We start from the raw sequence: 26,409 nt of genomic DNA, 5'->3' as shown, positions 1-26,409 counted from the left end.
TTAATTGGTATCGTGTGCATTAAAGTTAATTACTAATCCTGGCATTCACTCCACACGGACAATAGCGATTTTTCGGAGGTGGCCTTTGTTTTCGGCTCATTACTAAGCTGCAGCCATTCGCTTCGCCAACTAAATATGATGGCCTCATGGATATAAATTGGACGTAATCGGTTTATTAGCTGGGATCGAGGAGCAGCCAGCAACCCCTTCGCCCCGGGGTTGCCTTTGCTGCCTTGGGTGCTTTGGGTGCCTCGGATGCCTTGGATTGTTCTGGCCGGGACAGTCGCCCGGCTTAAGGCAATTAGGCATCAATTTTCATTGCCGTTTTGGCCATTTTGGAGCCACACTGTTTTGGGCAATTAGCCGAGTGCGAGTGCGAGTGCCAGTGCCAGTGCGAGTGCACAGTGGAGTGGAGTCGTAGCCTTCCAGTCAATAATAACTGAGGACTCGGGAGGGACACCCCCCCTCCCCTTTCGAAGGCCGTAATTCAGGGGGTTTTAAGTTGTGGCATTGATTTGCTGCCAGGGATTTGGCCAACGGGGAATCCAAGTTTAGGCCTCTCTGCAGGAGTGTGTGTTAATGCGGGCTTTGTTTGGCCCAAGGCTCAAGAAGAACAACACTGCGAAAAGTCGGAGAATAGAACGGAGAAGCATTTCCCAAGGCGGGCGAAAGTCCAAATGGCAGGTGAGCAGTAGTAACAGCAGCAGCAGCAGCAGCAGCAGAAACATAAATAAATTATTCAACTCTCTACCAGGCCGGCCAGGAATGGCACAAGGCCTAGTCGTTTGGCTCCTTCTTCCACCCCCTTTTTTCAAAAGGGCAAAAAAAAACAGGACTCAAGGGCATCTGCTGAAGGGCGGTTCGGGTCGGGTCAATCGTTCACGTGAATGCGTTTTGAGTTGACTACTACGCACACACAAAGCCGAAAAAGAGAGCGGAATTGGGTCAACTTGAATTGGCGTTTGATGAATACGTTACGACTTCGAGGAACGGCAAGTTGGCGGGGAGTTTAGCTCGGTCTTGTCTGTCGAGCGAGGCGACAGGAAGTTTTACTATTTTTGGCCGTCTGTATTCGGTATTCCGTATTCCGTATTCCTCGATGGGTGTGCGTGTCCTCATTCGCGGAAGGGACAACCGAATCGAAGCCCAGGATTCCCTTTAAATGCCTCCTTAGTTATCAATGCATTCTCCAGCATGAACAGCTTACTAAAGGATCTATTCAATTCGGATTAATTCTCAGTTTGTACTCTATTGTTCTTCGTTAATTCAAAATGCTCATTGTGCCGCTGCAATTGCTTTGTTTTGAACACCAAATTTCTGCCTTATTTGGTTGTTAATTGTTTTCGAGGAGCAGCTTACGAATTATGGGCTAGCATGAGCCATTAAATTTAATTAATATTTTGACAAGCTATTTCATCAATCAGTGGTTTACCCTTTCTGTGATTGCTCTACCTTATTTCCCGGTTGACAAAACTAAGACACCCCACGACAGGGTACCAATAAAATGGGGGGGGAGTCGCTGAGAGAGAGCAAAGTCTGGAAGTTAGTCAACTTGGCTGAAGTCCTGTCACGCACGTAAGCCTTGAAAGCCGAGTCGAGGAAGATGGGAATGAGAATGGGGATGGGGATGGCCAAAGGAGGCCCAAGGATGCAGGGAAAAGACATGGCCAGACATGGCTACTGACCGCCAATAGACGGGCTCCACCTGGCAAGGACTCAATATCCACGTCTTCCAGCTGCGAATCTGATTTATCAGGCAGGACCAGCTCCAACCAGCACTCGCCAGCTGCATTTTGATTAGGCCAGCAAGGTTAATTGGATGCGATGGGAGTTCGATTGAAGGCCGGACCGAGCCACCCTCCCCTCCCCTCCTTACCACACCCATCACCCTCCTCTGTGCTCCAGCTGTAGTGTCCCATTACCGAATTTCCCCTTCGGGCTAAACAAATTGCTGTCAACGACAAAAGAAGCCCATAAAAGTAACGCAAATAAACAATTTCACTTAAATATAAAACACGGACGGAACCACGGGGGGGGTGGGCGCTGTGGGGTCAGAGGTCGATGTCGATGTCGATTCGCTTAGACGCTTGATCGATTCGGATTTCAGTTCCTGTTTGGAGCGCCGAGACGTGGACAATTAGTTCGCAAGCAAATGGCCCGAGACGCCGAAAGTACCGCAATGTGGTCCTCGACGGGGGCGGGAAACCCCACTCAAATTAAGTGACAATGGCAAGCAAATACATAATGAATTATTCCATAAGCTGCTAAACTGGGTCAACTGCTCCTTAGTCGCCAGCCACCGTTCTGGGGAATCGGAATGGGGAATGGGGAATGGGGAACGGGGAATGGGGGTGGCACCATCCTGGAGTTCGTGGCATCCAGGACTGCGGCTTGCCGGCGGGCAATTGTATTTGATATTTATCGCCCTGCAGTTACGGCGGCGAGTACACAGCGAAATAAAGCAGAACAGCCAGCGGCTAACGGGAATGTCAAAGATTTGTGGCGGAAATAAAAATATGAACCGGCAGGGCAATGTGACAACAGAACAATGAGGCCGGGCCCTTAAGATAAAATACATGTTACTGGAATCCCGGGGAATGCCTGAAGACACAAATGCATCCACGGTTTTTATGGCTTGTACAAGTGTTTCAAAACCCCACACACATTTTATGGCCAAAAAGGTGAGTCCAATGCGTATTTTTGTGTTTATTACTTACAGATTACAGATGTCAAAAGTAAAACAAGCAAATCATTTCATTCATAGAAAAGCCTTTTAATAATTCTAAAAATCCTTTAAAATTAATGGAAAGCTCTATTAGCATCTATTAATTTTAGCTTAAGTTACCTTTTAATCTCGCCATGTGCAATGAGCTATGGCCCAGAATACGTGCAATTATTTTCTTGGCCTAACGCTTAACTCTTGAAGCTTTAAACACCACACTTTTGATGACAAAAGTAATGCACATATTCGCTTTAAGATATTTGATGTCAATCAACAGCCCCCATTTCGCAGTAAACCTAAATCGCTTTAACCGAAAATGGAGTGATTAAAAGCCTAGTCCCCACTATTTGACGGCGCCCACAATAGAAAGTTATACCTCCACTGCGATCTCCGGTTTCGCCCCCATCCTCATCCTCCTCCTCATCCCCCGGAACTCGGGGTGTCATAATTAGCCATTGTTCGGCTCGACTTCTGTGCGAAAGCGCGCTGGCATCGTTCTGGTTACAGTTTCTGTTCTGGTTTCGCTTTCGCTATCGGTATCGGTATCGGTTTCCCACCCGCCCTTCTACAATCCGCCGCCGGGGGAGTGGGGTGGGTGAAGGGGGGGGTGGGGGAGTGTCACGGGCTCGACAACAGCTGGCACCCGGCACCCGGGGCGTATGAGTGATAGGCGAGCAGGCGCGAGGAGGCTGGGCGCCTGGATAAATCATCCCCATTATGGCCCGCGGATAACGCTCCGCTCCGCCCCCGCCACGCCCTGCTCCCTTACCACCCCCCACCCCTCCCCTCCCCCTCCCCCAGTCCGCTACACTCCCGCGTTGAGGCTGAGCATATGCACTTCTGGTGTATCTTCCCAGGACCTTAGGCCAATCCCGGCTAATGGGTTCTATCATCGCAGTGCATTAGCTAATGCCGGGCACTGGTTAAATCGCATAATTGATGGCTGCTGAGTGACAGGCGGTGCGAATTACGCAAATGGAACTGGACATTCGACATTGGACCTGGGCAAATTTACAGCGGATTCGAAGCTCTGATTAATGAGACGAGTCTAAGAAAGATAAGCCCTGCATGGAAAATTAGTCGAGAAAAGCAATATAAAATCATCCACAGCAGTCGAGCATTATTTAAAATCAAGATCTAGTCTAATTAGGCCTTTGAGCCAAAAAAAACTGCTCAACATGGGAGATTCGTCGGAGAAAGCAATAAAACATTGTCGAAAGCTCATTACCAGTAGTGAAATAATTTAGGAGCATTATTAAAAACATGATTTAGTCTAATTACTTATTTTATTGAGGTCCTTTGAGCCAAGTTGCTCGCTGTGAAGCTCCTGGCAGGACCGGAATTGCTAGGCAGCCTTTCCAGTTACCAGTTCGCTGTTCGCAGTTCGCTGTTCGCTGTTCCGCTGAATGGCTTCCGTTCCGTTCCACCGTACAATGTCAATGAACTTGGTAAACAATTTTTAATCACATGCCTCGACACCACCAAGCCGACTTGACGCCGATGCCAAATTAAATTGAATAAATCTCAGCACGCCCACGCGAAGGCAGCTCAACAGTAATGAAGTTGTGCCTGCTGTTCCCGAATTAGAGGGCCAGGCACTTGACTCTGCCAGGACTCCATCCCCCATTCCCCCCCTCCACCCCACTGTTTTGCTATTTCTCTGCCCCCCCCCTGCTCCTCGTCCTTTCCCTCCCCTCGTCCTTTCCCGCCCCTCGTCCTTTCCCGCCCCTTTTGGCACGGAGGCAAACAAAGGGCCGCGTGAAATATGCCACGAAGCGAAAGGACGTCCTGCGTCCTGCGTCAACACGCAATTGTTGACGAGTTGCCAAAAGATTTGCTGCTGTATTGAGCGAGGATGAGGATGGGGACGAGGAGAAGGAGAAGGAGCAGAACGAGGACGCAGGGAATCCACCTGCGTGCCTGGCCAGCGTTCATCTTGTCCGGGGTCAGCGGGTGGCCCAGGCGAGCGGGGTCAATGGACGAGCGATTGTTACGTGCTACGTTTGGTTTTTAATTGGCAAAACAAACGTAATTAAAGCATTTAGCAGCCAGATTGAGTAATGAGTAATCGCCAGCAGAACCCCGACACTAACAGCAATGGAAACCAAATCCATCCAGCGAACCAGCAATTAGTGGCCAGTGCGAGTCCAACGAGGAGCGATAACCAGGAGCAGAACACCCATCCAGGCCAGCAATTCCACTCCCTTGGTGGTCAACTGACTACCACAACTACAATTCACTATTTATTATAAAGGTTTCAGACGAACGCCACCAGCTTACAACGTATAATTTAGTGCTCTTTGTGAGTGATGTTACAAAATGTTTATATTCTATTCTTTTGAAATAAGAGTTATACTAACAAAATATATAGTCCAAATCGCGGTTTTATTGAAATTCTATTTAAACAAAGTTGGTTTTGAGGTGTGTCGGAAATTGTAATTTGAATTGCGTGGCATTGGTAAAATTCCTATGGTATCTGAATAGAAGCGAAAAATTCGACATGCTTCGAAGGTTACTTTGAAGTGGGGTTATACTATCTTATCAACTGGCATATGAAAGAGCTTTAATATAAGTAGGTTCTCTGTACCATGAAATATAATTGAGAATATAGCTAAGGGTTATGGCAGCCAGGCAGCAGATGCAATCCTTTTTTTTTTTTTTTGGGCGGCACAAAGCTCAAATTTCAGCAACTGGCGACTGGGGCCTTGGACTGCGGAGTAAGATTAGCTGACAGCCATACCATAATTAGTTGGCAATTGTCTTGGCCTTGATGTCCACCACCCAACGATTTGCGGAGCAGCCCAACATTCTGTCAGCCATTTGGCTAAAATTAAACGACCCAAATGCCGACTTGATTTGGGAAATGGCTGGGAAATCCATTTACATTTTGGCAGCTCGACACGCTCGATTAACAATTCCAGCCAAGCACAAATCCTGATCAGGAATGCACTGCCAAGGCTGCTCCTTTCGGGGCATTTGGAAAACTTTTGAATGCATTTCAATTATTTTGCATGTTCATCAGATATACAAACTGGGATTCCAGCCCCGGAACGAGCCAGGGGAGGGGCAGAGGAGGGAGAGGGGGGTTGGTGGCATCTCAAAAATGCCAGTCACCAGGCAAAAATGCATTAAACAACTCAAGTTACGAAACACGACGATGACGATGACGATGACTACGCCGAGGACGTTGACAATGCCAGCACCGAACTCAGTTGAACTGGCAAAGGATATGCAATGGGTGACGGATGGATGCGAAGGATGCGAGGGATGAGGCGTGGAGGAGTGGCCCGGCTTGAGCCACCTCACCGCATCGCACACTATTGATTTAATCATTCAAACCAGAAGAAAAAGCCTCACTGGCCGGGATTGAATACCCTGAAATTATTAAATATTTTATTAGCTTCAAGAGCGGCACATATATTCCTTATAGATTTAATAGGCTATCTATACTTCCTCAAGTATCAGCGAATGCATTTATATTTATTAGCTTTAGGAGTGGCACATATATTCCTTATAGATTTAATACAATATATACAACAGGCTATTTATCTAATAACTGGATATCTCCAAGTATCAGCGAATGCATTTGTATTACAAATAAAGGAAGAAAAATAGAAATAAAGTTCCACTTACAACCGAATTCACTTTTACTTTTTGCCTTCTAGGACTGAATCTGAAATTTAATAAACGGCTTTAATACCTGCCAAAGTAAAAAGAACAAGGGAGTAGCTGTTGCCCCACTGAGGGTATCAAAAATGAGGAGTCTGTCGAGGAGGAGCTCATACGGAGGAGGATGGAGGATGGCTAATCTGAGCCCAGTGGCAGTACGGGTTCCACGACCCAACCTACTGAACACAGCGCCCAGCAATGCCGAATGTGGAACATGCTGCGTCAAGGCATTTTTGTGGCCAAAGTCGCAAAGTCTGAGCCCAGCAGTGAACGTAGCAAAAACGGGTGACTGAGCGTAACTCAATGGGGCGAGGGGATGGGCTGGGGTGGATTGGCAGGAGCGGTGGGACCACCAGGACCTCCAGTTCCACCAGGACAACTTTGTGGGCGGGGCAACGACAATAAGCAGCAAAGGACAAGCAACAACGGCGACAACAACAATATCTAACAAGAGCAATAACAACTGCCATCGACAAAAATGGGGGATGTGGGGTAAATGCGACAGGGGGGGGGGGTGTAGTGTTGTATACAGCAGGGCGCACAGAAATTCTTTTGAAAACTCTTTCACGGCAATTTCGCCAATCTTTTCTCTTTTCTGGTCTGCTTTTTTTTCGCTGCTCGATGGCAGGAGCATCCAATTAAGGGGCGTCCTAAGGATTCCGAAACTAGTTTCCAATGTGAGCCTGCGTAGAACAGAATATCTAAAAGAGCGTGCACGAATTTTGTTTAAAAGATAAAAATGTAATCTGAGTACCGTTGTTCATCAGTACCTGTGAACTTTTTCTTTCTAATGAACTTTAAAAAATCACAAGTAGGTAATACTCGTGATATAGATTGTTCGCAATTTGCCCGCAAATTGGAAGCTGAAGCACATTTAATTATCCAGAGCAGCAAGAAGCAGTTTTCATTTCAATGTCCATTTTTCCTTCCTTCCTTTCTTCTTTTCTAAATAACAGCGTTCATAGCTCATAAAATTCGAATTTTTAAGTAGTTTTAACTGCAAATCAACAATTAGCTCAAATATTTATGTATTTTTTTTTTTGGTTCAACCAATTTAATTTAGTTTTGAAACAAATTCATTTTCTGAAAGTATTCAGTTTTAAGAGACAAGCATAATATTGTGTTAGGTGCATTTTCTAATGCAGCCAACAACTTTAGTGGCCACCCTCGTTTCGCGAGCTTTGCCACTGACCTACTTACCGAAAAATGGCTGACTCGGCGCAGGCGGAAAGGAAAGCAAAGGAAAGCAAGGGAAAGCAAAAAAATGGGAGGCGGAAAGGCGGGTCTGTCTGCTTGCTGAGCCAGAGGAACACTCGGCGCTGTTTGATCTGCCTGGACGGGAACGAGAGCGGGAAAGGGAGCGGGAATGGGAGCGGGAATGGGAGCGGGAACGTGGACCTGGACTCGACGGAGGCATTTCGTGGGACTGAGAGTGCCACACTGGCAGCCTCTGCTGATGCCAAAAGCTGAAAAGTCGCGTCGCAAGGCGACAATAATTGGCGCAAGGTGGCCCAGTCAAGGAAAAACACGCAGCCACACAGACAGACACTTGAGGCGGCTCACCAGGCGAAAGGGGGTGGTGGAAAGGGGAGGTGGAAAGGGGGTGGTGGAAAGGGGAGGTAGAAAGGGGGGCCTGCCTGACAGAGTTGACAATCAACAAAAGGACACTCACACACACACACACGACAAAAATGACAGGAAGCAGCGACGCCAGCGCCAACTGCAACCGAAATCAAAATCAAAATGAGAATCGCAAAATGCAAAATGTAAAACGCCGCAAATTGCTTGTAGGCAACGCAGACAACAACAAAAACTATAACAACAACAACGACCGCGCTGGCGACGGATGGAAAAATGGAAATAGAAGATGAGCGGAAAAACTGAGCGGTACAACGATAAAAAGCGGGTACTGCAGCCACAGAAAATAGTTTCTGCCACTGGCTAAATCGGAATCGTCTTAGCGAATTGGAAACATAATGAAAATACAGTCTTGGTGACATAACAACACATAGTAATAAATAAAGAAATATAATTTATTTTGTACTTTATAAAATTTGGTTTAATATACAACTAACAAATCAAAATTATAATGTCATTGTATAAACAAAATGGATACCAAAGTAATAACATTTTAAAATGTGAAATCTCTAAAAATGTTTAATATTTCTATAGACAAATATTAAACCTTTTCACGACATTATTTCTAAAACAGGTTAAGATAATAAAAAAACTAATTATTTTTTAAAAAGTCCTTATAGCCGAAAAGGATCTAACATATCTTCCAACCAAGTGAGCTCCATCTCTAACTGAACTTTCGCTATTCTTTTGTTGGCCCAAAGGATGGGTGTGGGAAAGGGGAAGGGGAAACTGCAGCGAGGTGGCGAACACACACATACACACATACACACACACACACACACACTCAAACACACAGTGACAGTGGAGAAAACAGGGTGAAGGACAATGCGTGCATAACGCTTATTGAAATAGTTCTCAAGTGAGTTCGACGCTGGCGTCGACGTCGTCCTCATCGTCAACGTGGGCTTGCCAAATGGGCCGAATAGGGTGGCCAAAAGGGTGGCTAAAAAAGGGCGGCTCCAAAAAGGAGGGAGGGGGGGGTGAGGGGTGGAAGTGGCCTACTAGTTGTGTGCTAACTAGGAGGCTGCCATTTAATGCACAAGCACAACCGGTTGAGACAGCTGATATTTGCAGGCTGTGCCTGCCTGCAACTGTCTGGGTATTACACGACTGTCTCCCGCACTTTCTCCCACTTTCTCCCAGGACCCCGCTATCCCGCTATCTGGCTGCCATTGCCGTGATTGTCAATACGCAATCCGTAATCCGGCGAAGGCTTAGGAAACCGAAAGAAGATAAGCACCAGCTTACCAGCAGGACTACTGCTGCTGCTGCTGCCTTCAGCTGCCTTCAGCTGCCTTCAGCTGCCAACTTTTCTGGGTGGTTGTGGGTGGGTATTGGTCCTCTGCAGCTGTGGCCATCGCCAGCTCGGTGTTTTATATTTATATTTGTTTTGATTTCATGCGCTGCTGGCTGAGCCCCAACCTGGGCTAGATTGTTTGCCTACCAAACACCCCAACAATCCAACCACCCCTCACCCCGCCTCTGGGTTACATCATAAGGATGAGAGCAAAAATATAGCAGCTGCAGCGGCCATCCTGTTGATCAACTTCCTTGCATTCAAGTGGGGAAATTTTGGCCCAAAAATATTCCCACTTTTCAGTGGCACAATGTTGAAAGCGAGGGAATTTCGCCGCTTTCAACCGAGCGTTCAACGGAGCGTTCAACGGCGTTCAACGTCAATAAAGGGAGGCGTGCCAGCCAGTTGCCACTCAGTTGCTCGTGGGCACTCGAACGGCATGGACGTGTCGCAGCAGCAGCAGCAGCAGAAGCAGCTGGAGCATCATCAGCAGTAGATTGGCCAACTCTCCACCAAGTGGCAGCAACAGATCACACACTGCCAACTGTTCTGCTTTTTTTTCAAGTTTTTGTTTGGTTTTTTTTTTTTGGTTACTGAAGGGCTTACCCTAAAAAGAAAGCAAAAAACAAACTGTGTTCATAAAGTTAGAGTGGAACTGCGATAATTGCAGAAAAGCAAACTTGTTGGTGGTAAAAATAAAAAATAAATATACAAAAAAAAAGCGAGTGTCGACCAGTGCGTGAGTTCAGTCCGAAAAGGGATTCAAAAGAAGGGATTGAGAGGCGGAAAAAGTTTTTGGCGCACAAAAGTAGGCAACGGAAACGCAGCGTGAGTTTGGGTGCTTGGCTAAGCCGTAAGCCGTAAGCCGAAAGCCGTAAGCCATAAGCCCTTTGCCAAACTGCAACCGCTGAACGCATTTAAGTGCAGATTTATGTTTTGCCTCTCCGACAGCTCCTCCACCGCCGAGTAGTCCTGCCACCCACCGAGCCACCGAGCCACTGAGCCACTCAGCCACATCGAGACACTGCCAATTAAAGTTGCCCCAGCAGCTGCAACACCCAGTCACTGCCAAAAAAAGCGACGACGAAGAGGAAAGACTTTAGCCAGCAGCTGAATTATATTCACAGTTGCGAATAAGTTTTCGAAGAACCACTGCCGAAGAAACAACAATAGAGCAGCACCACCACCACCACCACCACCACCACCGCCACCATCACCACCGCCGTCAGCAGCAACAACTACAACTACAACTACAGCTACAACAACGTGTTGCTGCCACAAAACGCAGCAGCCGCAACGAGAGCGTCATCTCTGCCCTTCGCACGCCTCTGCGGGTAAGTTGACATTTCATTTTCATTTTGAGTGCATTTTCCCGCCCAACGAAACCCCACCATCCCCCACCCCCAGCACCATTTTTAGTGTTAGTATTACAGTGGGTCTTGGTGTGTGTGTGTGTGTTTATGTGAGTGTGTGTGTGTGTATGTGTGTGTGTGTGTGGGTGTCGGGGTCAGCGCGTTATTACAAGTTATGCCCTGTGCCAGCAGCTCGCAACTCGCAGATTCAGATTCAGATTCAACAACAATGGCCCTGGGCACCCCTTAGTCCTTAGCCCTTGGTCCTTGGTCCTTAGTCCATAGTCCATAGTCCATGGTCCTTAGTTCTTAGTCCTTAGCCAGCACCCAGGGCAGTCGAGAGCGCAATCCAAACTGGCGGCAAAAGTCACGTTTGTCGAGTGGCAGCACAACACATTATTTAGAGCCAAGTCCCGCCAGTTGAAACTGACAAGCTCCGGCTCGCAGCCAGAACGAGCTTAAAATGTGTGGGTCAAATGTTAAACGGCCATCAGCGGCATCAGCTGGCAGCAGTTAACGACGGTCCCCCGGGATCCACCGCCCAGCGAAATATGGACTGAGCGAAAAAGGCTGTCTACTGGCATCGAAATAGAGCGCTGCCACACTATGAACCACAGTGTGCCACACTGACTCAATTGCAATCTGAATAAGTGAAGAGAATAATTACCTTATTAAAATTAAAATTAAGAAAATCTTCCCACAAGCATTTATTAGGTGTTCAGCTTAAGTGGTTCATAAAGTAATATTTAAAAAAAAAATTAAGCTTACTTTGCTGACACTAAAGACCTATAATAAAGTTTAGAAAATATTTATTGATTGTGTTTTATAATTTAATTATTGACAGGCTCACTTCACCAATTAACTCTAGATATTTTTCAGCCAAAGCTTTCACATTAATAAAGACATCCCTGCAAAATCTTAATAAAGCGAATAGACACCAGTGTTGCCATTGTTTCCTTTTTATACCCTTGCAGAGGGTATTATAATTTTGGTCAAAAGTGTGCAACGCAGTGAAGGAGACATCTCCGACCCTATAAAGTATATATATTCTTGATCAGGATCACCTCCTGAGTTGATATAGCCATGTCCGTCTGTCCGTCTGTCCGTCTGTCCGTCTGTCTGTCCGTCTGTCTGTTTCTACGCGAACTAGTCTCTCAGTTTTAAAGATATCGAATTGAAACTTTGCACACACCCTTCTTTCCTTTGCACGCAGTATATAAGTCGGAACGGCCGGGATCGGCCGACTATATCCTATAGCTGCCATATAACTGAACGATCGGAAATGCCATAACTTTGGTGTTTGTAAAGTTAGGAAGTTGGGATTTTCTATGGGTTTTGTATTTGGCTAATCAATCCGACATGCCGAATTTCATAAGGATCGGCCGACTATATCCTATAGCTTCCATATAACTGATTGATCGGAAATGCCATAACTTTGGTGTTTGTAAAGTTAGAATGTTGGGATTTTCTATGGGTTTTATATTTGGCTAATCAATCCGACATGCCGAATTTCATAAGGATCGGCCGACTATATCCTATAGCTGCCATATAACTGATTGATCGGAAATGCCATAACTTTGGTGTTTGTAAAGTTAGGAAGTCGGCATTTTCTATGGGTGTTATATTTGGCCAGCCAACCTACCAAATTTCATAAGGATCGGCCGATTATATCCTATAGCTGCCATATAACTGAACGATTGGAAATGTCATAACTTTGGTGTTTTTAAAGTTAGGAAGTTGGGATTTTTTATGAGTATTAAGAATGCATCATATGAATAATTTTGGAGAATATAATTTACAGAGTATTCTGCAAGGGTATATCAACTTCGGCTCCGCCCGAAGTTAGCTTTCCTTTCTTGTTCAGGAAAGATTTGTCCATTTTTAATGGTCTTTCCTGGAAATCTGTTCTTTTTTTTAAGAATCGATATGTGCATTTGAAAGAATCTGATTTTCAGCAATTTTGAAAGTGAAGACATTTTTGTTTCCTGTAGATTTCGTGAAAATGTAGGAGTATGGTAAAACTGAATGACTTTTATTTATAAACTTACCGCAGAAGTTTATTTGTGCCGTAACCAAATTGATTGATTGATATGATATGAATGTTTGAAACTTACTATGGCGTTTCACAAAATAATTCTTTAATGATTAAGCCTGGCAATGCATTTCTTTAAAGACTCAATTCTTAAGCATCCTCTGTTTAAAAGTGTTTTTTTCTTTTTTGTTAAGAAAATTATGAAGTAAAATAAGCTATTAAGCTAATTTAGTACGGAAATCATGCAAATTTCTCTGTTTTTTGTTGACAGTTTCTTCTGGTTTTTTTGATTTATCTGTCCCTTTTTGATGTCTTCTGCCAACACTGTTTCGCACTAGTTTCTCCCCGTGGATACGCATCCTGGCGACCTGCCTGGGTGTTCGCACGAGGGAAGGACACTAAGGACACACACTTTGCATGTTTATCTCGCCGTGGGTGGCAATCCCGGCGGAATGGCCATCGCCGTTAAGCAATTTCGATAACTGCGAAGCGACAACGTCAACCGGTCATGCCAATTTATGGCCAAAGTTGCTACTGTTGCTGCTGTGCATACAAATGTAAATTTAAATTGAAAATTAATCGGGCAGCGCAGGCGCCGCTCTTAGCGATAAGTTTTCGATTAAAAACTCGTTTAGCGAGCCACCAGAAAATCGGGCAAAAAAAGAGCAGTGAGCGTGCGAAAATTCGGCTGCCTTGGGGTTTTAATTAAAAGCTTAATTGGAGGGCGGAAAAAATTAAATAAAATGATTGCGTAATTAAAAGCAAACAAAGCCGAAAAATGCCAGTCGCCAAAAGGTGGTCAACAAACAGAAGCAGCAACAGCAGCAGCAGGAGCGGCCATGTCCTGCCAGGGAAATTAAAAACTTAATGGTCAGAAAGGACACACATGGCAGACTGTCAACGCTCAACGACTTTGGCCAACAGATGGAACAAGTTTATCGTGTACATTTTATGGGGACAGGGGATGGTGATTAGGCAGCAGCGCCACCAGATTGGGGAACTTTTCCGGCGGGCGCAGTACAATGGTGCCGATATAGACCAAAATAATCATAGTCAGCCAGAGTCTGATTTAAAATTAACAATGAATATCAATAAGTGGTGAGGTGACGTAACAATTTTTGAACATGGAAAAGAAAAATCCAGTTTAAAATGTATTATCAAAATAATTTTGTTGGCTTTTATAAATCTACATTTTTTTGGCCATGGTGCAATTCGAATTCCCCATCCAACAGTATTGTTAAATGTAGCATTGACCTACATTAATCTTTTTGCCATACAGAGCTATAATTTTAGTAAAGCCAAAAAACAAATTAAAATTTACCAAGTCAACTTTAAATTTTTTTTCCCGTGCTATACACATACGATGTATTTTTTCCGGTGTGCTTTCCCCATTCAAACCCACTGTCCTTGACTTCTTGCCTTCCCCATGATTCTGGGAATCTACTTAAACTTTGTCTTGAGTTGATTTCCTTTTACAGTTTGCTTATTTTTGTTGCTGGAAAAACTTAATTTGCCGTCCGTCCGGGTGTGGGTGTCCATATGAGAGTGTGTGTGAGTGTGTGTGTGTATGTGTGTGGCTGACATGGCTTGTCCTGCTGGCTTGTCACTAGGGCCACATCGTTTTGTGTGTAAATTAAAGCCCGAACAGTCCAGATCCGCCCAGAAAATAGAAAAACTGTCCACTCGCACACAGACATATGGCGAGGCGCACACATGCAAGGATATTCATCTATGTCGCACATCGTTAAGCGCTGCCAGTTTGACTTAATTTGCGTTAAACTTTTTTGTTAAACATATCATTCGCCAGCCAGGCCCCGGCCGCAATGGGGGGGAAATGTTGGGAAATGGGGGGCTCTGGCAGGCCCCAAAAGAAAATAGCCGAACGTGAAGCGGGAAATGTAAACAAAGGCATTAATCATGCCAGCACACATGCGCCAGCAGACAGGGATAGAGATAGATGGATCGCTGTGGGGGAAAAAAAAAGGAAAAGCGGGAAAAACCATAGCAGGTCCATTAAGCTACGCTTCGGTTTTGCCTTTTCCTTTGGCTTTGCTTTCCCTTTTCCTTTTCCCTTTCCTGCGTTTCGGTGGGAAGATAAACAGGCCAAGTCACTCTCACATGGCATTGTCTACTACCCCCATGTTTGTTTAAATGACAAACTGCTGTTTGTTAACCGAATAAAATGAGAAAGCCAAAAAACGAGAAGGGGTTAAGGGGAAAGGGAAGAGGAAACGTAAAATGTAAAACAAATCCAGGTCTGAAATCGAGGGATGGGACCCTGGCCACAACCAACCGATCCGGGCTTCTATTTATTCGCCAGGCAAACTAAACCGCAATAACTGTAAGTGCTCGGCAAACAGCAGCGGCGAGGAGCTCGAAAACCAAAAACTAACAAGCGACAGTTGACAGTCGACACCCACACACCCCAGTGGCACCGAGCAGGCACCACCCTGCACCACCCGGCACCACCCAACATCACCCTGCACCACCCTGCTCCACCCACATTGTCAACCGACCGAGGCAGTCGTGTGTGTCGGACTGGTCCGGCGAATTATTATGATAATCGCTGGCATAAATTATGCCTGGATCCGACTCGGATTGGGAGTCGGAGACACGTACACGTACACGCACACGCACACGCACACAGACTCCGAAACCGACGCCCGGACTCAATGCAGGTGTCGTTTGTCCTACAGTGAGCACTCTCGGCAGGAACCATCCGGTCCCCAGTCGGTGGTTTCGCCTGGTTTTCGAAGGCTTTTATGTTGTGCCTTGGGGAAATTAAGTTTGTGTCATGTTTGTGTCACCGCACAAAGCTCTAAGTAAAGGTGTTCTCCGAGTGTTATGCTTTGCCCGCAGAGCGCCCACAGTGCGTATGCGTGATATGCAAATGGCGGGCCAAAGCAAAAAAAAAGTGCTGCATACTTTGCGGCTGCAACCGGAGGCTTCAATCCACGCTCTTTTTGTTCGCCATTCTGACACAAAGCCATTAACGTGAGCCCGCTGTTTGCCCTTAAAGCTCAGCCCCCTCCCCTCCCTCCGGCACTTCACTCTCTTTTTGCCACGCTTCCTTGGCCAACTGGCTCGGGGGCAATTTATCAAATATTTTATACGAATTTCTGCTGCCTGTCAACGTTGATTTTAGCGCTTAGCCGGGCGCGTTATGTGGGAGTGGCGGGCCAGGAGCAAATAAAACACACCTGTTGCCGCAGCCGACACGTCAATAATGTGCGATACAAACACACACACACACACTCCTCGCCGGAGTGTCCTGTCGCATAATAAAATACACACATGACGAGCAGGAGAAGGAGGACCAAAGTTCGACTGACAGCCCAGTAACATGATGTTTTTCTTGTTTCTCCGTTGTAGGTGTTACAAGATGATGCCGCCTGCCAGGATTGCCAAGATCGCAACCAATTCTGCCCGGGCTTGTCACCGGCAAAGATTCTATGAACCCAATGCAGAAGTACGCTGGCAGCACTCCGAGCACTAAACAGGCTGAGTGGAGCCACTAGCACCCCGAATCCCATCAGGTATTTTCCCATTTTCAATCCCCTAATATCCCCCGATGGCCCTTGCCATCCACTCTACATTCTCCACTCTCCATTCTCTATTCCCCATTCATGGCCAAACTTATTTACGGGCCGCAATTATTTCCAGCATTTTATTTTTACGTCTCTCTGGCAGTTGCTTTTCAATTTTTCGTTGATTTGTTTGTGCTGCGCGTCGGCAATCAAAGTCCCAATTGTTACGCCAGTTTCGCCCCCTTATCGCTTGTTTCTCTGTGTGTGTGTTAGTGTGTGTGTTTGTGTGTGTGTGTTAGTGTGTGTGTGTGTTAGTGTGTGTGTGTTTTCTTTTGCGCTTTGTTTTTATCGCACTGTGTACAAGTGAACGCTTCCGTTTCCGCTAGTCGCGTCACAGTCGGCTCGGTTTGAACCACCCCCACAACCGCCTGAAAGGTTCTCCCTATTTAAATTACATCGGCACTCGCACATTCCAAAGCCATTCATTCCGGGTCCCGACTATTTTTACACACAATTTCTTTGGTGGCTCGGGCTCGGGCTCGGGCCCGCTTTACTTACACAAATTAAACTCGATTCGCAGCGGAGGCAACAGCGGAGGAACTATGATAACGAGGCTCTACAACACCGAAGAGGATCCCGCCTACTGCTCGTTCATCTGGGGCGCCAATCTCACCAGCAGCGCCGATGTCCTGGCCAATGCCACGTCCGTCTTCAACACCGACCTGCGGGACGACTTCTATCGGGTGAGTGCGTTTGCTTTTGGCCATTGAATAGTTGCTGCTTCTGTTGGGGGCACCCATCACCCATTACCCCTCCCCCTGCCCCTGGACCAGTTGCACCTTGGGCCAGTTAGTTGCCCTGGGAACTGGTCGTGTCCTGCGTAGCCCTTGCAGGATGCCTGCTGCGCAGAAAAACGGTTGACTACTTTCGGGCGCCGCGGGAAATGTTTTTCAAAAATGTTCTCGGCTGAGCATGAGCCGGAGGGGCAAAGGGCAAAGGGCGGGGAAGGGAGCTGAGAGGAATTGCTCATTTCAGGGCACAGCAGGCTTTGTTGCATGGCCTCCGTTTCCAAGACACCCAGTTCTGCCTGGCTCGCTTAACTCTTTAAAGTCGAGCTAAACCTTTGGGAGAACCAGACCAATATTTTATTTTGACTCTGCTATTAAAAGTTTACACACTGAATGCTACGAAAATTAGACATTGGTTGTGTAGGTGTAGGTGCCAGGAAATGTATTCCATCAACTCAGATTTAAGCTTAAATCCCAGACTTTATGGGTGTTTAAAAGTATGTAAATAAAAAGGGGACCGTCGTCTCACAAACTCAAAATATAGTGTTGTTGATAAATTTGAACTAGGTTTTTTGGCAATAGAGTATATTCGTATAGGTAATTTTTTGAAGCAGATATAGATACCTTTTGAAATCATTGAGAGTTCATAGGTGTATATTTTGCCAAGCATCATACCATACCTTTACTAAAAAAGGGTACCAAAAGTTGCCCACGCTGGCTGACAGACAACCAAAAGCTGCTTTGTTCGCAACTTTGGCTCAAGGCGAGCCCCGGAAAATGCAAAAATAGAAAACAAAGGGCGCAAAAGGGGTGGCAGTGGAGGCTCCAAAGTGGTGCCACCAAAGTGGTGCCACACACATGGCAACGTAGGAGCAGGGGGCATGCGGGGAATGCGTGTGTGCATAAAAAGTCACAAAATAAAAGTGTCAAGTTGACTATTGAATTTTTATCTGCGGCCGCCCATCCAAGAGCCAACAAAAGGGGCGAAGCCACAAAGAGATGATTTACGAGCTGTTTGGTAGCCCCTTCACACCCACCCACTTGTTTACTATCCTTGCAGGATGTGGAGGATCCGCGGACCGAATCGCTGAGGGAATACTGCTATGGCCTGGTGCTGCCCATCATCTGCGCCATGGGCATCATAGGCAACGTTTTCAACCTGATTGTGCTCACCAGGCGCAACATGCGTGGCACCGCCTACATCTACATGAGGGGTAAGTACCGGGGCACGACCACACACCCGCACACCCACACACTCACGCACACAGAGTCCCAAGCAAACAGGAAATTCTTGAGCCAAAGGACCAACCTCAATACATGATACATTTCGGCAGGATGAAATTCCTATTAATCTGCAAACACAGCCAAACCAGTTATTCGTGTATTTGCGCTTTGAGGCCGTGTTGCACATTCCTAATACACAAGCCTAATACTCGACTGATGTTGGTGGTTTATCGCAAACCCAAGGCATGCACAATTGCTCAAAACGGGAATCCAAACCGAACAGTTTCCATTTTAGCCTTCCTCAACGCTCGATTTCTTTTGGTTGAAACCCCTTTGAAAGGCAGCCCAAGCAAGGTGTCCTCCCATTTCAGTAATTACTGCAGTTATGCCTTTGTTCACTTGTAGCTGTGATTCTGTGCCACCGAAAATACACAAAATTCAAGTGTGAACCAAATTCATTTAATTAGCAAAAACATAAAGTCCTTTAACACACAGCATGGATTTATTGTTCAACTGCAGGGATTATTGTATTTTTGATTCATTTGCAAATTAAAATAGAAGTAATATTCAGTATTAAATTGTAGATTCCATCAATATAAACAGTAACCATTTCAAATCTAAACTTACATAAAAAAATGCTAAGTCGTTTTTAGTTTCTGTTAATTAGGATGCTATTTTCCTTTGTCACCGAAATTAAACAAAATATTCTGCAACAAATCCAATTTAGTTGGCGAAAAGGTAAACTCCTTTGACGCCATACGGCATTCTCTCATTTCATTAATTAAAACACAAATAATTTTCTATGCAATAAATTGTAATTGCCATGAATTGTAAACGGTATCCGTTTCAAATCCAAGCTTATTTAAATGTCATGTCTTTATTAGTTTTTAATCAATAGCAAACCAACAATGAATACTGCCAAAGTAAGCAGCACAAAAGATTGCAATTTTCATTAGATGTGAACCGGATCTATTTCACACTTTCACACTTTCACAATTGACAATTCAATTTATGTGAAGGTGAATTCCTTTGTCATCGAATGTATGTGATTTTTTGTCACTTCAATGAGCACTGTTGTTGCTCGTCCATGAAAATACATTGGAATTTTCGTGAAATGTGAGCAGTAAATGATTTCAATTTTAATTCGCTCAAAGGTAAATTCCTTTGCCTAAGCAAACAGTTGCAGTTTATGGTCTGTGCATGCAGTGATTAGTGAATTTACGTTCCTTTTTTTTTTTTTTCTAGCAGCATAAAGGGAGGAAAATTTCATCAATTTTCAATTTGCAATCTTTGACTAAAACTGCATCATAATCCTTGTATTGTTCGCCAGGACTCCACGCTGCTGCCCGTAATGAATTTAGGGCTCTGATTTCATTTGATTACCACATATTTCCCATTTGCCAGAAAGATTTTTTTGACTTTTCGCAACAAGTCCAAAGCCCATGTTGCGATTACCCATATTGGATTTCTGGCCCAGAGACACACTCGTACGTCTTCGCCCACGCAAACATTGAATTTCCTAAGCTTCATTGCCATTCCGGTGGGAGGAAGGGAATTGGGCTCCAGTCTTGACTGATTGTCAAATTGAGTTTCGCTTTACAACATGTGTATTCCCCACCGACGAACGTTTCTGGCCATTGTGCCCCCGAATTTATTCATTAACCTCGACGATTTCTGCCGAAATTGAAGCTGCCACAATGCGGCTAATATATGCGCACTGCCGTCGTGTCATGTGCGTGTGCAGCCTCATTGAAAGTTATTTCATTAGATGAGACCGGTTAACCCCGTGGAAATTTATGCAGAGCCAGGGCCCCTAAGCCTATGCCACGCCCATTTCCCCCCCCCACAACTACCCCTTGCCACAACATTCCGTTGTGTTAGTCAGCATGTCAACTCTATTAGACACTCGTTTGCTTTATGGCGCTTTAATTGATTAATGAGGCCCACTCTTTGGGGCGGGAAAAAGGAAACTTTGTCACTGCGCCGCCACTTGCTGGTTATTTTTTAGCCTCGACTATCACTCACGAGGAAGGAAGAGGCGGCCCAAAAAGGCAACGAACAAGGAAAACAGAAACAGGCGACTCACTTTACTTGTCAAGGAGTCCTCGCAAGTCCTCGCAAGCCGAAGCATTGAATACCCTGAGGTAGATGAGTGGATTGCAGAGCCCAATGATTTAGGCCAAAGTTATGATATCCCGAAGACCCCAAGCCATTCTAAATACAGATCTCAACAATGCGTCTAAACTTTTCCCTAGTCTCCGCACTCCCATCCAATTACCGACCGATAACTCCTAGACTTTACGACCTGCCAAAGGGCAAAAGTGCGTGGCCGATCTGACTGGCATTTTAATACCCCATAAAAGAGTATCCTGCCCTTGCAAAATGCGAAAATAAAATGTAAAATGCTCCAAATGTAATACGCATGCTAGGGCAGCATAATTGATTGCCCTTTCGACTGCCTTGGCCAAAAATGTAGGAGGAGCGAGGAGTGAAAAAGGACTAAAGCCCGGAACCCAGAAGGAGAAATGCAAAGCGAGACCCTTTGGCTGGTGAGTGACTGAAATATCACCAGCCTCAGAGCGCTGTTCAAGTGGCAGTAAATAAAAGTTGTGAGGAGCCTCGGCGGCATGAGTAATAATGACCGAAATCAGAGCCACCGCCCCTCCCAACGCTGCTCATTTTATTAAAATAACAAAAATATTTTGCTGCTCGCAGCCTTTTTACGATGCCAACCGACTGGCGGCCCATTTGTTATTTGGCGGTCATTGCCACCAAATGGTCTCCTGTCCCTAGTCCTCGTCCTTTTCCCAAGGACTAGTGTGTGTGCTGACCAAAGTTATGCAGTTGCGGATGGGAAAAATGTTTTATTGCCAACTGGGGAATGCCAAAATGGCCAGGGAGATCCCCGATCATAGCCGTTTAAATCGATTTAAGGAAGATCTCGCTTAAAGCACTCCATCGCTATTCCAGCTACAAACAAATTCCAGAGGCGACAAGTCCAACACTTGAGATTTGTATAACAAGGGGGTGCTGATGAGGAGAGATAATGGCAGGACACTTGTCAGGCTTGGCGCAAACAAAACTGACATTTATATTGATGTGTCCCTGTACCCAATTAGATGCCCATCATTATGACAGCCTCCTTTTTCGGGGAAGTCATACATCGAACATTAAGCCCTGTGTGCACAGCAATTTGGCGGGAAGTGGCAGCAGGACGCACATGATATTAGTAATAATGTAATTATATGGTCATAAACAAAATAATAAATCAATAAACAACACACACGCGCGCAGGCACACGAGTGAAAGTTATCAAAAAAAGAGAAAGGGAAGTTGAGAAAGGGGAACCGGAAGGGAAAGCCATTCATTTGGCCGCGACTCGAGTGTCTCTGTGTCTGCATGTGTGTGGGTGTGTGTGAGTGTGTGTGTGTGAGTGTGCGTGTGTGTGCCGTTACTTCCTGTTGCCACATGGCGGAAACGGCGCCATAATTATGCCATAAACCCAACCATAAAGGACATTTTTATAGATTTGCCCGAGTTAATCCCTTTGTTTTTCTGCCCCTTCACCCCCCCCGTGCCCCGTGTGTGTCACCCCCTTTCCCCCCCTTTTCAGCTTACTCCACCGCCGCCCTGCTGGCCATCGTGTTCGCCATCCCCTTCGGCATCCGCATGCTGGTGCACAAGGATCGGGGGCAGTGGGAGGAGTTCGGGCCCGCCTTCTACACCGCCCACTTGGAGCTTTATTTGGGCAACGGCTGTTTGGGTGAGTCTCGGCTGATTGTGGACTTGCCACAGGGAGAGCTTTCGAAAGTAGGAAAGCCTTTCTTACCCGACATTCTTGGTGATTCAAGCTGGCCAAATCGCTCGACATTTTGTCAATATCCGTACTATACATATTTTGTATTACAAAATCCTCTACCGACTTCACTAAGGTTTTGAAATCACTTATAAAGATGTCTAAAAGTAGGCAAAAATATTTTTACGGGATTCGAAATCCTCTTTTTAAAAACTACTTTATTTTTTGACTGCATTCTTTTAGACACCTTTTCATGGTGACTTCATTGGCACCTTTCATAACCTTTTCGTTTATGTTTTAAGAGCTTTGACTATTTAATTGCCAGTCACGTTTGAATGCCTCTTTCATATATCAAATTTAATAATTTTATTATTATTTAATATTAGTTTTTTTGAAATATCAAGCTCAATTTATAACGTTAACCCCATTTCTTGGATCCATCAAGGCGTTGGCGTGATGATGTTACTAGTTCTGACCATCGAGCGCTACGTCTCCGTGTGCCATCCCGGATTCGCTCGACCAGTGATGGGACCACCAGGGTAAGCAGATTCGTTCTCTGGATTGGCCAGTTAAACCAATTCAATTTATGCCCTAATCCCTGCCAGAGTTGTGGTTTTCTTCACCTGCTTGGCCACGGTGATCGTCTACCTGCCGAGCATTTTCCGTGGCGAGCTGATCAAGTGCATCTTTGGCTCCAGCGACGCATTCGTGTACTTGCGGCGCGACAACACGATCTACCAGCAGACCATCTTCTACCGCGTCTACAAGATAATGCTGGAGGTGATCTTCAAGCTGGTGCCCACCCTGGTGATCGGTGGCCTCAACATGCGCATCATGATGGTCTACCGGCGGACCTGCGAGCGCCGCAGGCAGATGGTCCTCAGTCGTCCGCACGCCCACGCCCACGGCCACGGCCACGCCCACGGGCAGGGGCACGGACACAGTCACGGTTATTTGAAGGACGACGATCCGCGGAAGTTCGCCGAGGAGCGGCGTCTGTTCCTGCTGCTCGGCAGCACGTCCATCTTGTTCCTCGTCTGCGTCTCACCGATGGCCATTCTCCACATGACGATCGCCTCGGAGGTGTACCCGAGCTTCCCCTTCCAGGTGTTCCGGGCCAGCGCCAATCTGCTGGAGCTGATCAACTACTCGCTGACCTTCTACATCTACTGCCTGTTCAGCGAGGACTTCCGCAACACCCTGGTGCGCACCATTAAATGGCCCTGGCTGAAGGGCAAGTGCTGCCACCAGGCGGAGCACGAGGTGAGTGCCAGTCCACCGGCCACCGCCGGAACCGTAGCAGTAGCCGTTGCCGTTGCCGGAACTGGAACCGCGCCCGGCCACGTTACCAATTTTAATCCGGCCATTCCGGCGCTGATTCTCACCCCCGCAGAACACGAGGAACGGCCCATCCGGCTTGCCAATGGCGTGCTTCACTAAGGTAGATAAGGGGCGCCACAAACACCACATAACCACCACCTCGGGCCTGGGACGATCGAGTAGCATTTAGCCAACGCCCATCGTCCATCGTCCACCGCCCACTGCCCACCACCCACAACCACAACCCAACCGCCCATCCGCTACTCGAGATCCGCACTCCGAGAACCCCCCCAGCCCAGAGTAACCCCTCCAACACTCCCCCCAGGTCGCCGAGGTGTGCGGCCCCTTACTCTCGCTAAAGATACCGCTGCATTCAAGGTGTTGAGATAATGATAAGATAAAACGATATTTAATAACCAGCGCCAAGCATTGCGTATATAAGTGTCTGTGTATGTGTGTGTTCCTTAAGCGTATTTATAAATATGCGGATAATTTTTTTGGTAGCTTTAGGATTAGAGATTAATTCAATTTGATCGAAAATACATAAATAATCGGCAGAAAAAAGAAATGAGCGAAAACGAAAATGAACTATGAATGCAGCTTAACAACAGGTACGCAATTTAGTCCAAGGGATCTAAAATATAGTGTGGGTCACCTCATTTCCAAAGATCCGAATTTCTAAACAGAACAGAAAAGACAATTTGAATGGTTTTAAGAAATTTGAAATTTTACCAAAGTTACAGTAAGGTTACAAAATAATCGAGGTATCTCTTTCCAATCAAAAGTTATTAAATAAGAGATAGGGGAGACTTTTTCAAAAAAGTGCCATTTATGTAATATTGTAACACCTGTTTCTTTGGTAAAACTTCAAGACTTTAAAAACCACTCAAATTGTAATTACTTTTTTTGTTGGGAACCGAAAAAGCCAAAAAGTGTAAAGAGATTCGTAACTTTGAGAAATGAGGTTGTCCCCAACAGATACAGATATGATGATATCGTAATATTATACTTAAAGAGCTCGTATACTCTAGTTTTAGATGGATTTCACAGACAGATACAGATACAGATACAGAACAGATACAACAGACATACAGACTAACATATTAGACAGACAAGTGGGACAGAAACACAGCGAGAGAGAGCTAGACGATGATAAGATACTGACATACAATACTAATATATTTACTTACATATATCTATATGTGAACGATATTTATGTAAACGACGTATTTATGTATACACGCGTAACTTTAAGCGAATATATTTATATATGCATATATGTATCTATTGATTATAGCATTTAAGTGCGCGCAAGTGAAATCCCGATTCCAGCCCCAGATCCAGATCCAGATCAAGATCTAAATCTGGCATCCTGCTGAGCCCTTTCGTCTGACGAAATTGTATTGAAACTGTATTGTTGAGTGAATTGAGATTGAATTGTTAAGTTAATTAATTGTAGTCACACTACTTATAGTTCTACTTTTAATTCTAGTTATAATTCGAGGTCTAAGTTATCTAGGTATCTAGAGTAATCGAAGCGATTTTAGAATACCCCCCACCCCCCCTTGGTTGTCAGTCTGAAGGGGAACTCCACTGAACCCACTCCTCCGTTAGTCCAAGGACCATTGACCCCTGACCCCTGACCCCTTGCCCCGCCCCCTTGCAGCACGCGTAGCTAACTTTACTAAATGTGTGTACCTAGTATTTTAACAAAGCAAAGCAACCGAAACTTCCCAGTGATGTCTATTTACCCAGCGTCAGTAGGTGCTGCGCAAGTCCAAGGCTAAGCTAAGGCTTGCATTGCATTCAATTTACAAATATCTAAATGTATATCTACCAAAACGATATCCGCGGCAGAGTCCCTTTCGGCAAAAAGAGTTGGGTCAAACTAATCGGAATTCGAGAGGAGTGTCGAAACAACCAAAAAGCTGATATGGGCAAGGTGAATACAACCCCGGTACAAATTCTAAAAGAATATCGAAAAAATATATTAATGTTGAGATCCTCCTTAAAAATTTTTTTGCAAATTCAAAAACCATTTTCTTAAGTGAATTTTAAATTTCTATAAGAACTAGACAAAAACTTTTTGATTTAAAAACAGACTGGTAATCTTATGGCTTGCTACTTAAAAATTCAATAAAAATTCGTTAACCTATGTTAAAGGTAAAATATGTTAGAAGAAAAAGCGTACCGATTCGGAATTATGCCAAAAGTATACCATATTTGAATATGTGTTTAATAGTTTTTGAAATATGTAACTTATTCTGGTCTTTCTGCTTATTAACTCAATATTATTCTACTTCCTAAAAGAGCATTCTCAAAAATCGTTAAGTTATTAACAAATCATAAAATGCGTTATGGGGATTGGCCAATATATTATATTTTAAAATGTATTTGATTAATTTAAAAACTTTAACGATTCAATATCGTACAAAATTCTTGCAAAAAATAATATTCAATTGTTGACTAGAAAAACCTAACAAAAAATGGTGAAAAAAGAATTGCAATTACAATTAATATTTTAAAGTATATTCGAAAGAAGTTATCGAGCCCGTTACAAAATTAGTTAGCATACTCGCCAGGATATCGAAGAATATCCCTGCATTTGGCAGCTACTCAAAGGTGAATTATCACATTGATTGAACTTAGATCCTTTTGTTTTCGTTTTCCCGAGCTCAGCTCAAAGCCAAGAGAAAAATTAATATTTAGGAACGTAGATGAACGAATTGAAAAAGTGAAAAGTCAGGCAACTTGAGGCTTTTAGGACACCAGAAACCCGGAAATCAGAACAGGCAGCACGAAGGCAAATCAAGAATATCCAGAAATAGAGTCAGAGCAGCGTGAACGAAGGCAGATGGAGTTTAAGCGAATAAAGCATACAACGCAATGCATAACTTACCATAAACAGCATACAAATACCCAATCTAAGCAAAAATTTTAATTGGTGTCAAAGTTCAAGAATAAAAGTCAAGAAAAGCAGCTGAGGACTTTCATTTTGGCATGGTGACCGGGTGTGAATTGGAAAGGCTAAGTATTATGTGCAA

General features: G+C 45.1%; 1 protein-coding gene across 4 annotated transcripts; it reads left to right on the top strand.

Annotated features, from left to right (window-relative positions):
• The first annotated feature begins 9,764 nt into the window (after positions 1–9,764).
• On the top strand, positions 9,765–26,338 carry LOC108045111 (probable G-protein coupled receptor B0563.6). Of its 4 annotated transcripts, XM_017124350.2 has the most exons (9): positions 9,765–10,154; positions 10,278–10,660; positions 16,083–16,246; positions 16,818–16,980; positions 18,086–18,239; positions 21,863–22,012; positions 22,491–22,584; positions 22,651–23,308; positions 23,439–26,338. In XM_017124350.2, exons 4-9 carry the CDS (start codon positions 16,840–16,842, stop codon positions 23,553–23,555), a joined length of 1,314 nt encoding a protein of 437 aa, XP_016979839.1. In that variant the 5' UTR covers positions 9,765–10,154; positions 10,278–10,660; positions 16,083–16,246; positions 16,818–16,839; the 3' UTR covers positions 23,556–26,338. The 4 variants fall into 4 exon arrangements, with proteins under 4 accessions (XP_016979839.1, XP_016979814.1, XP_016979823.1 ...); XM_017124325.2 differs by having other exon boundaries at positions 22,651–26,338; XM_017124334.2 differs by having other exon boundaries at positions 9,765–10,200; positions 22,651–26,338.
• The last annotated feature ends 71 nt before the right edge of the window (positions 26,339–26,409 follow it).

This window comes from Drosophila rhopaloa, unplaced genomic scaffold, assembly GCF_018152115.1.
Source record: "Drosophila rhopaloa isolate 14029-0021.01 unplaced genomic scaffold, ASM1815211v1 contig_3, whole genome shotgun sequence".
Taxonomy (NCBI): Eukaryota; Metazoa; Arthropoda; class Insecta; order Diptera; family Drosophilidae; genus Drosophila; species Drosophila rhopaloa.
This window is presented reverse-complemented; position numbering and strand designations above follow the sequence as displayed.